Source organism: Periplaneta americana, chromosome 7 (genome assembly GCF_040183065.1).
Source record: "Periplaneta americana isolate PAMFEO1 chromosome 7, P.americana_PAMFEO1_priV1, whole genome shotgun sequence".
Classification (NCBI taxonomy): domain Eukaryota; kingdom Metazoa; phylum Arthropoda; class Insecta; order Blattodea; family Blattidae; genus Periplaneta; species Periplaneta americana.
The window spans coordinates 57,977,150-57,991,336 of record NC_091123.1 but is presented as its reverse complement, the minus strand read 5'-3'; the positions used below and the strand labels follow the sequence as shown (position 1 = coordinate 57,991,336).

The 14,187-nt window shown below is 35.8% G+C and overlaps 1 protein-coding gene across 2 annotated transcripts in view; it reads left to right on the top strand.

Moving 5' to 3' along the window:
* Positions 1-14,187, top strand: part of LOC138703128 (ATP-binding cassette sub-family G member 4-like) — a 71,476-nt gene that overhangs the window by 52,715 nt on the left and 4,574 nt on the right. For both annotated transcript variants that reach the window (XM_069830741.1, XM_069830742.1), the window contains 3 exons: positions 609-777; positions 13,304-13,404; positions 13,496-13,654. In XM_069830741.1, coding sequence (XP_069686842.1) covers positions 609-777; positions 13,304-13,404; positions 13,496-13,654 — 429 coding nt within the window. The remainder of the gene's footprint in view (positions 1-608; positions 778-13,303; positions 13,405-13,495; positions 13,655-14,187) is intronic.

Sequence of the window (14,187 nt, the reverse complement as noted above, 5' to 3'; positions counted from 1 at the left end):
CCTTCAATGTGTAGACTTAGTTTGCTCTTGGCAATGATTTATAATTTATTGTATTCTTTCAGACATTATACTTAATTATCACTGTATCACCACTATTATTCTCATAGTATTATTAGTTTTGTATTTTAAAGTCATCTATTATTCTGTCCATTCATCGTCATTATTGTCATTAATTGTAATTGCCTTTATGTGTAATAATTATTTTTGTGCACTTTTTATTATTTTGTCATTATCAATCTTGTCATATTGTAATTATGCTTTGTGCTGAACTGTTATTGCCCTCTGGCTGTTGTACAGCACAATAAATATATGAATAAGAAATTGTTATTATTATTATTATTATTATTATTATTATTATTATTATTATTATTTGTTTCCGTTGTTTTTGTTATATTTAAATCGTTTTTGGAAGCTTTCTGCTTATTACTTAAGGTTTCCTGTTCCTCCCTGCGCAAAAAATTTCCAGGAATCTCTGACGTAGGCTTATATCAGTATTGATTTAATTTTGTCTGCGATGCTAGTATAATGCTTTTTATAATAATAATAATAATAATAATAGTAATAATAATAATAATAATAATAATAATAGTGTGTACTCTATTTTTCAGTTTTGTGTTTGGTTGCGAGTCCTTACCCACCTAGCAATTGGTTTATTACTTGGGTCTCTGTATTACGGAATTGGAAATGATGCTTCAAAAGTATTCAGTAATGTGTCGTGCCTTTTTGTCTTCGTATTGTTACTGTTTACTTGCAATTCAATGCCGGCTGTAATCCAAAGTAAGTTCATTACATGTGGAATCAGAATACGTCTGTATTTTTTCTCAAAATGTACTCAGTGCAATTAACTGTAAATTTAATTAAGACGTAAGTTGTGGCCTACCATATACATGGTTCATAGGGATAAAAAAAAACAGGTTATTATAGTCTACACCAGTGATGTCAAAGCAAGCGCATTTTTCTGACCTTGACGTCGTGCACGGGCAGCAAGCGCTAAGTATGGAAAGAGGAAGGGTTGTGTATATGAATAAGCAACCTGTTGGATTAAGAAAACAGTGGTGCACAAACTTCAAACGGAACGTGAAATTTTATGTCGTTATTTTTATATGGCTTCTTTCTGTTTAATATTATCTATATTGACTGTAAAACAAAAGTACTAACACTGATTTCTTAATATTGCACTTGTGTTTTAAATCTTAATAACATAATAGAGAGTTAAGAAGGAATATTCACTTAAATTCCATAGTAGTATAATATTATACTGTATCAAGAGGATGAAACACGTCATTCATAAAGAAAGTGATATTCCAAAGAAAGATATTGAATATGACATGATAAGTTGGAATTTATATTGATGGTACCGTTAGCCTTATAAAAGTAATCAATAAACTAATCAAAACAATATTACAGTACAAAGCAAAGTTACCTAGGTACTGTATCTGTTTTAAGTTTAACTAATATTACATAACAAAACTCTTATCGCATTACGCTTTTAAGGTGATATTTGTGAGCAGCTTCCTATCATCAGAATATTAAATTATTTTCTCGAAATCTGCTGAAGCTATAGTGCTGACATTTTTACAACACATGGACACGTATCTTTTACTCATATTGTAACAGTAGTTGCTTTGTTAATTCATTTCCTTACAAACAATTTCTATGCGAATATTTTCAAAATTTTCAATACACTATCTTCAGTAATAGGTATATACGGTATATTAGATTTACGAAAACATTCTGTAAGGCTACTAAATAAATAAGCCTATACCTGAAAATTTCACTTTTCTATACGAAAAGTTGAGAAAATATTTCTTTTGAATAAAAAAAATCAAACTTGTGAAAAATGAGCATTAAAATTAAAACTTTAATTCTTATAATGCACTTATACTTCTCAGGCAAATCTAAAAATTAACATGGATACAGTTTTAATAAGTTCTCTTCCCTTTATCTATTGAATCAGTGCTGGCCATCTCTGAATATAACTCGACCAAGCGGCATATACTACCTCTTTCGTCTGTCTCTTTCTTTCCGCTGTAAAGCGCTCAGGCTCCTCTGGGCTCTAAAGCGCGCGCTTGCTCCTGTGGGCATCAATTGACATGCCTGGTCTACACTATTATATATAGAGGGTGAACCGTAAGTAATATAATTAATTTAAGGAGGTTATTCTTTTTGATATTTCAAATAAAAAAGTATAATATAATTTTGCTCGTTTTTGCTTCCTTTTCGAGATAAAAATTGTTTTATATGAAACATCTCATAGCGTGTATTGGGAAAGCCGTTGATTTAATTACCAATATGCTAAGTCAATTTAAAAGAGCAGTGTATTATGATAATAAATTATTGAAAGAATTTTTTATTGTTGTCCTTTAAATGTACAGATATACTTTTTGTTCTGAAAATTAATTTTAAATTGGATTCTTTCTTAGAGATAAAACAGCAAGGCCATACTTTATTGGTGAGATTTTGAAAGCACGGTGTAGCGTTGCCTCTTTGATTTCACTGAGGACTATAACTTATGTGCAAGATTATATATGGGCCTATATATATAATATTAGGGTTATGATTTTTTACTTTTTGAAAAATAATGGATTTACTGTATCATAAATGGTTACCAGGCATAAAGTACAGGATTATAACGTCCATACGTCAAAATGTCCATGGAATAATGTCCACGTTGAAAATGTCCATGTTAAATCGTCCAGAGTCAAAATGTCCATAATATAATGAAAATATTTTGAGTTCAATCCATAAGATTTATCTATTTGCAAATGTTAATATTTATGCATATTGTAGCAAATAAACATTTGCAAATAGATAAATCTTATGGATTGAACTCAAAATATTTTCATTATATTATATTAGATTTATCTGAACACAAAATGAATTGCAAAAAAAAAAAAAAAAATGTCCATAGTTCATAATGTCCTCTTCACTCTGATGTCCAGAGTCAAAATGTCCATAGTAGTATAATGTCCACTTCACTCTGATGTCCAGAGTCCTAATGTCCATAGCAGCTCTATAATGTACACTATATCCATTGTTCATGGTAGTTACAGTAACCTATGTAAAAATTTTCAAATGCAGAACTAATCAGAACTGAATTTTATAAAGACGGAATGAAATTTTCAATTAGTGGCATCACAGAAGGGTAACCCACTTCTTTCTCTTCGTGGATACCTGTACCAACATCATGACTTTAATAGAGATAGGACAAAAATATATTGGCGATACAGGAGAATGAACCTCCCAAGCCTGAAAGGCATGCAGCACACAAACAACGCGGTAGAAGACTGGCACAATCTCCTTCAACGCGTGTGGCTGTACATCCATCCACTTGGCGATTTATACAGTTAATATTTAAGGAGAAAAATTTGCTCCGGCGCCGGGGATCGGACTCGGGTCCTTGGTTCTACGTACCAAGCGCTCTAACCACTGAGCTACGCCGAATTCTACCCACAGCACCGGACCGAACCCCTCTCCTTCGTTGTTTCCCTTTTGGCCGAACTCCAACTTAGGCATACATGTTGACGCATATGTCCAATGTCAACTGTCATTATATTAGGAGCACACTCAGTTGAATGACTTGTTTGGCCGGGATTCCGCAGTTACGTGCACAGTAATCTGTACAAATATATGCACTGCAGCTATGAGAAGATTATCGATTTATTAATTTGTCCTACAGAATAATATCTGTGATATTGACAATTAATATTTAAGTAGAAAAATTCGCTCCGGCGCCGGGGATCGAACCCGGGTCCTTGGTTCTACGTACCAAGCGCTCTAATCACTGAGCTACGCCGAATTCTATCCACAGCACCGGACCGAACTCCTCTCCTTCGTTGTTTCCCTTTTGGCCTGACTCCAAGTTAGGCATACATGTTGACGCATATATCCAATGTCAACTGCCATTATACAGGGACACCATTTTATTTTTACTAACATGTTTAATATTAACCTGTCTATACCTTTAGAGAACCGGAAACACCGCTTGCTCCCCCCTCCAAGACTGGAGTTCGATGATACTGGCGTAAAACACAAATCACTCTACTAGGTATAGGATGGAAGAAAAGTAGTTCATCTATTTACGTAAACTAGGAAATATCGCGATTTTGAGTTTGATAATTTTCATTAGGTTTTCTTTAATCAAAGTACAGTACTGTATTAAGAATAAGTGTTTTTACTCACGAAGTGAGTTATTCATGCGAACGTATTCATTATGCAGTGTATATTATACTGTCTACAGCACATTAGCGTACAATATAGAGAAAGAAGTTAAATTGAAAAATAATCATAATATGAATATTTAAACACAATTTTGAAAATGGTGGCCGTTCATTTCGATACAGGCTTCAGTTCTTTTGTGCATATTATCGCACTATAGACTATTGCATCTAATTCCAATTGCCAGTTTCGTCCTTCGTACTAGTAACTCATGTTGAAATAATTCTGTACCTACTCTACGTACTGTGAATTCAATCTTCACTTCTGCCCGACTCGAAAATATAAAATTACTCAGACATGCTATCTACTGTCCGTCCAAGTGGTTATGCCGCAGGATTGTAGAAAGGGAGGAAATCACGTGACAGTTAATTACTTAACGAGGCCCTTTTATTTAAGTTAAATTAAACAGCTGTATAATATTAGGTAAACGCCCAATTCCAAACAGAAATTAATGTTGAATAATTTCGAGGGAAAAATTGTTCCGGAGCCTGGTATCGAACACGGGACCTTTGGTTTAACGTACCAAACGTACGTTAAACCAAAGGTCCCGGGTTCGATACCCGGCTCCGGAACAATTTTTCCCTCGAAATTATTCAATCAACTTTACAGGGAGTTATACCTGAAATCTTGATTTGCAGAAATTAATGTTTTCAGAAAAGAGCTAAGACAGCCCAGCTTTTACAGAGGGGCGAGCAGAAGCAGGTGGGGGAAACCGGGATGCGACGTAGGCAAACGGACAGTACCTGTGCGAAAATATGATTCAATATTGAAAGCTCTTTCGTCACTGGAAAACGCGAACATATTTCTGGAACGTACTATACTCAGTAACTCAGTACTGCTTACTATCTGCGGTCTTGGTTCTGTGTGGAGTTGGAACTTCCTTAGTAGAAGGGGTGGGAGTGAAGTACATTAAAAAACTCAGGTACAATAAAAATTGAAGTAAAAATAAAATGATGTCCCTATATTAGGAGCGCACTGAGCTGAGTGACTTGTTTGGCCGGGATTCCGCAGTTACGTGCACAGTAGTCTGTACAAATATATGCACTGCAGCTATAAGGAGATTATCGATGTATTAATTTCGGTCCGGTGCTGTGGATAGAATTCGGCGTAGCTCAGTGGTTAGAGTGCTTGGTACGTAGAACCAAGGACCCGAGTTCGATCCCCGACGCCGGAGCGAATTTTTGTCCTTAAATATTAATTGTCAATATCACAGATATTATTCTGTAGGACAAATTAATAAATCGATAATCTTATTTATACAGTGCCTAAAGCGCGAAGAAAATGGAATTTGGACACAAATATTGCAAGCAAGAGTGAGGCATACACAAATTAAAGAGCCGGGAATGAAACGTATTTGACGAATCAAATACAAATTCTCCAGATTGTGAGAAACTACAACAGGTACAAAGAAAAAGGAGAAATTCTCTTAAATCTTAAAAACATTAGTTATCATTTTAAAAGTGTGGCTCCGGTTCCCGATAATTAATAACTTATTTGTACGAGTTATGGAATAAAATTTATTGTGTTCTATTCCAGCAAAATTTTCCTTTGAACTTGGACATTATGGACGATTGGCACTATGGACATTTTGACCTAACGAACGTTTTATCTTATGGCCTTTCTGTCGTATGGATATTTAGTACATGGACATGTTCACCATATGGACATTTTTACCTTATGGACGTTTTATCATATGGACCTTCCGCAGTATGGACTATATACGGTGGAAGCTCATAAATCGATGAAGTTTTGCTAAAAATAATGAAAAAGGTTTTAATTTTGTTTACTTATTAAATAAAGTCACCCCCAACACGAATTTTCTAAAATCGTGTATAGGTAAGTACTATAAGCAAGTAGTAGCACTATGATATTATTAAAGAAGAACTGAAGAAAACACTACATTTATAAAACTGGGCATTACATATTGATGGTAAACTTATTGAAGGCCAAGAATATCAAGTTCTAGTGTTGAAGGATGAACAAAGACACGTTAAGTTAAATGCATTAGATTTACCAAACGGAAAAGCGGATACTATTGTCAAAGGAATAACAGCTGTTCTCGAGTAATAATACAATTTATGGAAGAGTATAAAGATGATTGTTATGGACACTACAAATGTGAACACAGGAAAAAAGGGGATTGTCGTTCAGTTAGGAAGACTGTTTACTGAAAGAACCACAATTCATAGGTTGTCTTGATCGAGTGGTTCGCATGATAATGGATGATGAATTTGGAGGAAACAACAAATCGCCTAATATCGAATATCCATTAATTTATCCCAGAATTTTTAGCGAACTACGAACATCTCAAGATGAATTTCAAAAATGGTAAAGAAGAGATTACTGAAAAAGCAGGATGGCGTGATGATATGAAATTTCTATTTCAATGAACTCGAGTTTTCCGCTTTTTTGAAGGAATTGGAAGTCTTACGCAAGTGAAGTTTCAGAAAATACCTCATTTAAGTAATGCAAGATGAAATTCCAGAGCAATACTAGATCTTTTGGCATTTATTATTATACCAGAGAGAAGAGACTTACTACTGAAATTTGTAGATTCATCTCTTACAGACGGGCGGACCATTGGTTTGCTTAGTGTGCAGAACGGGCAATCAAGTGCCTTCAAGATTTTTATGACGACTGTAAAAGAAGGAGAAACTTCAGTTTAGATTTATTTTGTCTAACAAAATATGGGCCTAATAGTTGTATATTATGCTGTAATTATGGTAAATACTGCACAATGTTTTTTTTTTTGTTATATAGTTATTCGTATTTGTAGAATTCATATGTGAGTTTGTGATTTTGTATGTTTTTTTAATTCCTTATGTGCTACCAGCTGTGGCGAAAATGTGATCGTGCGCCGAGCAACTGTGTAACCTGCAACGTGCATAGCACCTATGGAGGGAGACGGACACCCTAAGGGGAAGTGAAGCAACTGTCTGACTTATTAACGGATTTTCATTTTCCTTACGTCAAGCACTTAAATATAATTTTATACAGTACAAGGCTACAAACTAATGTTTAGTAGTACTTGTAACGAAGAAAGAAATGAACAAGAAAACATAGGACACATTCTCACAACCTAAAATTAACTGCCTTCAGAATGTCTCTGTGACAGAGTTTCAAAATCAGGAATTATGTCACATACTGCCAGTCGTAGTTGATCACGAAAGTATTTGTCTGTCAGTCGTGATCTAAATTTTGTTTTTACTATTTTCATTGTTGAAAATAATTTTTCACAAACGTAAGTTGTAACGAACATGGCTTCAAAGGAGCAAGCGAAAGAACGAAGCTTCGGATATTTATTTATTTATTTTTTTTTGGCAAAGATTTCAAAAGTTCAACATTTGTCAAGTCCTTACATCTTGCTTTCATTTAACATCACATTGTAAATCTGTGAGTTTAAATTGAAGATCTAACCTCATTATTCGTACATCTGCTGAAAAAGGATCGACGTACAGACATAATGATGATGATGATAATAATAATAATAATAATAATAATAATAATAATAATAATAATAATAATAATAATAATAATAATAATAATAATAACCTTTTAATGTTTCATGAGTAACATGCAGTATAATGCCGTTTTATGTTATACAATCGTTTTTCTCCTAATACTTGTGAATAAATCATACATTTAATATTCTCATCATATTGGCAGCAAAAAAATGCGTCCTCCCATCCTACTTGAAACTTTCGTTTTTATAGAAGTACATGGTTTCGAGAGAGACATTGCGACGATACTCCACTCGCAGGTCAGAGACAAACACAAATGGAACGGAGTTTGACTCCAGTGAGTGAGATTGTGGGGGTTGGAGGAGGTAGGAAGCAAGAGAAATGCATAGCTATTAATGCGAGCCACAATGTGCTCGTGATTCAAATTTCGCCACGGATGTGCTACACTATAGCAATAAACTATACTATCTATAAACAGTGCTTCAAAACTGAATACATACTATGCAATTACATCATTAGAATTGAAAAATAACGTTTTTAAAATACTTTGATTTTCTTACCCTATAAATTGAATTTTCGGTTTGTGGGTGACTTTTTTCATAAACGCCGGGAAACTCAACCAAATTAACACCTTTTTCATTACTTATGAGCAAAAGTTCATCGATTTATGATACAGGAACATGGGGTTACAAAAAGGTCATAAACCTTATATATATATATATATATATATATATATATATATATATATATATATATATACAGGGTGTTTCAAAAATACGGGGGATAATTTCAGGTATGTATTTCCCATATGTAGACAATCAAAATAGTTCATTACAACATGTGTCCGGAAATGCTTTATTTCCGAGTTATGGCCTTCACAACATTGAAATTCACCGGAACGTTTTTCTTTCCGCAGGTCGTTGTCGTCAAAGGAGACATTAAGAGGGCACACTGACAGTTCATTCCGAGGCGAAGGTTACATTCAGTGTTGTGTAGGCGTTAGACTGTGCGACATGTATTCAAATCAAGAGCTAGCAGAGATACACTTCATGTACGGTAAGGCGGACGGCAATGCTGCGCTGACACGTCGTTTGTACCAGGAGAGGTACCCACAGCGACAATGTCCAGATCGGAAGACATTTGTACGTCTCCATTACCGTCTGTGCGAGTATATTGAATCATATTGATTTATTGATATAGTTCACAAGTACAAAACTTAATAATATAACAAAAGATCTATAAACAAATGTAATTCTACATACTAAATATACAATTTCCTAGACTCATTATTTTATCGCAAATCTCAATAATTTATTGGTTCAAACTTGCACTTACGTCTGGTTTTAGTGCATGTTTAAACCAATCGTGATAACCATTAAGCCATTAAACCTTATTTTATCTGCTCCTTTTCACAATTTAATTGTAATTATTTAGGTCTTACTTTAATAATAACTTATTATTCCAATTTGATGATCAGATGTCGACATACTGTAAGTCATGAACCTGAATTAGCTGACTCGATACATTCTATATGTAGGTTGTCTTTATTTCTTACAATATTTCCTTGTCAGCAGAAACGTTTGCGTAACTTGAATGAAGACTACCGCATACCTGCTTAAAAACAAACTTGACAAGTTGCTTACATAATCAATCTCAATTTAGTTTCATTATTGTGTCGCATGTACTCATTATCAATTCATTACTATTATAATGCCTACTGAATTTATTATAAATGCATTATTATTGAAATTAAGACATATTAGTAAAGCAATTTATAAACTCAAAATTATCTTCTGAACCTTTACTAAATAATATAGCTATCTGAATACATTAATAACTACCTTAATTCTCTATTTTCAGTTTTTATTATTTTAAAACCTTGACGTAATTCTATCTTCTTTTCAAAACCTGTCTGCTTATCTAATTTAATTAATAATAAGTGTTTCTAATTTTAGGAAAATTTAGTCTTTGCTGATGCCTATCTCTTAGTAGGTAATTTCGTTCAGTATCTATAGTTTTGATTGAATCTACTTTATTTCTGATAGAGTTTCTATTTATCAATTTACCTCTTAATAACTGTTCGTCACCTTCTCCTACGCCATCGGTCGGTATCGCACAGCTCCTCCATATTGTAGCACTTCCTCTCGCGCACCCCGGACTACCAACGGCATGTGGCATTCTTATAAATTGATCTTCACTTGCGCTGACTTTGCCGGTTGATCCACAATCGCTTCTCCTTGTTGAGTTTTCACTTGCGCGCCTCAGCCTACCCTCACTGGTCGTTCTCTCAGTCTGTGCCTCAGCTCCCCTAATAGCATCTTCACTGGTTCCAGCATCTTCTTCCATACTAGGTTTTCCTTCTTCACTCTTCTTTCTTCTAAGGGGATCTGTGAAAACAGTGTTCTCTAGTTTACTTAGGTATGCTCTAATATCATTCACTGCCGTAAGCTCATCAATTCTTCTATTTGTTATTTCTGATTTCTTCTGCCCGCTTGATGAGTTACTATTCTTATCAGTCCTCTCTACGCTTCTAGACTTCCTGTTTCGTGATGCACTTCTTCTGTTTACGTGTGGTGTAGATGATGCTCTATTTCCACAAGTCTCTATTTCCTTATTTCTGTTCTTGTTACCGCAACTGAATAAATCCTCAATGTTTTGATTATTTAAGGACTCTACGTTAACTATGTTACCGTTTATCTTCATTTTATCTTTTACTAAAGTTGCCCTAAATCCTTTACCTCGAGCTTCTTTTAATATTGGAATTAACTTCTTTCGTTTCTCTCTAATTTCTTTTGCAAAGTCATTTTGTATGAATATATTTGTGCCTTTGAGTTGATGCGTATTGGCAATGATGTGTTCTTTGATAAAGTAACTGTTCAATTTCACAATAATTGGTCTTTTATTTCCCTTACCTACTCTATACGCGTTATTTATCGCACTTATGTCCAAGTTTAGACTGAAATACTTAGTTAATAATTCTAACACCACGTAACCAGTATCAATTCCTTTTTCATGATTGCACTCTTCAACACCATAAATTACAATGTTATTAATTCTACTATCATCTTCCCATTTTTTAACTATCGATTTTAACACCACCTGCTCTTGGATAACCTCCTTTAACTTCTTTTCCACTTCAGTGTACCTGTTTACTAATGTATCTATATCACTTGCTACTTTGTTTAGTAGAACACTTGCCTTTAGTCTGTCTTCTCTCGTTTCTTTCATATAGTTTATCCATTCTCTTCGAAACACTTCATCACTGAAGACTCTTCCTTCTGTATCTCCAGGACCAGGGTTTAACTCCACATTTCCAATAATCAGTAGAACTGATAAAACAGCCGCGGCCACAAATATGTTGATTCTATCCGACACTATAGCATTTTCACCTTTTGAACATCTGCAACACTGCCCTGCATTGAAGCACCCGATTCGCGACCTGTAAGAATTTAGGTCGTCGCCCATACCTTCTTCACACGCTAACCTACTTGCATATGCTGCTTACTACACAACCGTTCTCTATGACTGCACTTTGTGAATTGTGTGTGCGAGTATAGAAAATTTAACTCTCCTGGTTTGGGAAGGGGACGACTAAGATCTACAACTCCAGAAGTACAAGAGGAGATTCTGGAGGCTGTGAACATGACTCCTCTCTATCAGCACACGAAGGGTAGCGTTGCAAGTCAATGTTCCTCATACGACTGTCTGGAGACTGTTAAAAGAGTATCAATTGTATCCTTAACATTTGCAACGTGTACAGGCCCTGTCACCAGCAGATTACCCTGCACGAGTTAGGTTCTGCCAGTGGTTCTTGCAGCAGTGTGGTGTAAATCCGAACTTTCCTGTCTTAGTATTATTTACAGATGAAGCACAGTTCACACGAGATGGCATAACAAATTTCCACAATTAGCATGTATGGGCGTATGAAAACCCACGTGCAACTGTTCCATCTCATCACCAGGTGCGGTTCTCCCTCAACATGTGGGCCGGTATCATTGGTGATCGATTAGTTGACCCCATGTACTTGTAAACAGACTTACGGGGCAGGCGTACACAAACTTCCTGGAAAACACCATACCGGTACCTCATGTTTTAGAAGACACTCCACTGATCAATCGTCAACACATTCACTTCTTGCATGATGGCGCTCCTGCACACTTCAGTCGTACGGCTCGCCGGTACTTGGATCGAAGGTTTCCTGATCGATGGATAGGTAGAGGTGGCCCAATTGCTTGGCCTCCACGCTCACCTGATCTGAATCCTCTCGATTTCTACTTGTGGGGCCATTTAAAATCATTGGTTTATTCGTCTCCGGTGCCTGATTTGGAATCCCTTCGGAATCGAATTGTGGCATGTTCTGAGGACATACGCAATACTCCTGGAGTTTGGGATCGTGTTCGCAGGTCAATGAGACATCGATGTGAGGTCTGTATTCAAGCAGGAGGTGGACATTTTGAACATCTTCTGTAATGACAACGACCTGCGGAAAGAAAAACGTTCCGGTGAATTTCAATGTTGTGAAGGCCATAACTCGGAAATGAAGCATTTCCGGACACATGTTGTAATGAACTATTTTGATTGTCCACATGTGGGAAATACATACCTAAAATTATGCCCCGTATTTTTTTAACACCCTGTATATATACTGGGTGTTCATTTTAAAGTGTGTCATGACGTCACTGTTGTTGGGTCACCGATTTGAAGCGAGTTTCAGCTTATATGTTAGAGAAGTTACCTATTATTTAAGGCGTTCTTCAATCTGAACTTGAGAACGTGTACGGTATAATTGAACGTCGTAGCAACAGATGGCGGTCTGTACGATCTGTGTGCTACCATAACCTCTTTCGAACTGTGTTTTGCGCCGGCAAGTCGTACGCAGGGTATTTGTTATCATCGGTTGCGTACGGTAACATTCCACAACACAAATCAAATGCTCCGTGTCCATGTTGACCGTCGAAGTTAATGTCAACAAATACGTAAGTAATCGTCTTAACCCTCTCCACATATCCCGACAGTACGTATTTCCAAACAGTTCACATTCCTGCCACTACCGGCGTTACCGTACGTATCGGTAGGTACTCTTCAGAATGAACGCCGTACTTGCTAGGCAACTTCTCTACCTCATAGGTTATACACCTCTTCGGAAGTGTAGGAAGATTGAATTCTCTAGGCTCATCGGCTAGCCACATGACGGCATACAGCGAGCCATAACACACTTTGAACTGAACACCCAGTATATATATATATATATATATATATATATATATATATATATATATATATATACTGGGTACTTCACTTTTCGTCAATCACCCATATGAAGCCATTTATATAGACCAATTTACCGACAGAGTCGTTGCTCAGGGTGCGCTTTAGGAGTCTGGTGCCACAGGGAACCGGAGCTCCCAGAGAAAACCCCTGTGTTACCTGGACCACGGGCTTGCTCAACACAGGTTATAAATCGGGGGTACGCTGGGTCCACATGATTGTAAGTCCAGCGCTATAGCCACTAGACCACCGTGGCGGCAAGATATATTTATCTTTCTATGTTAAAACATTTTCCTCAAATTCATACTATCGTGCAAAATAATTGAAGATTTTGTTTTGTTTTTTTCTTTTTCCAGTTCCTTTCGAGACACCAGTAGTTTTACATGAACATCTGAACAACTGGTATTCATTGAAAGCGTATTTTATCTCAAAACTCATTTCAGATATTCCTATACAGGTACGTAAAATGGAATGTCAGTTTACTTCCCGGAATTAAAATGGTTTTAATCATACTTAAAGAATACCGTTTGTCTCTTAATTTTTATCAGATGATCTGCCCCACTCTATTAGTAATCACAGGGTATTTCATAACTGGCCAACCAACAGACGGTTTGAGATGGCTGCAATTCTGGACTGTGTGTCTCCTCATAAGTGTCGTTGGTCACCATTTAGGACTGACAATTGGTGCTTTAATTTCCACTCTTGAGGTAAGTGTTTGCAATATACTAAGGTGTTAGTGGGAAATTCGGTATATGGTATTTTGTGTACTTAAAATAAATAAATACATAAATTTGAATAAAGATAAGTGTTACTGTTGTGCAAAATAGCCATGGCTAATGAAAAGTCGGAATGCGGGTTTTTATGATTTACTAATTGTATGTAAAAGTTTGGCAAAATTGTTATTTTATTTTTTTTATAAATTTGCCCTCCACTTTGATGCACTGTTTATTAATGATTATTTTTTACGGGCAGCATCTCATGTTATTGCTTATAGTACCCCGAAGTATTTGAAACTGTCCACTTTTTCCGCTGCCTCATTTAGAATTCGCACGTTTAAGTTCTTTAGTTTCCTTCCGATAACCATGGTCTTCGTCTTGTTTGCATTTATCTTCATACAACACCATAATCTGAACATACTGTATTTGTTACATGTTAAATGTATATACGGTACCATTTTTCTAACGCTGGTATTAGGTAACACAGGACTAAGATACATTTTTATCTCATTACATAGGCCTAT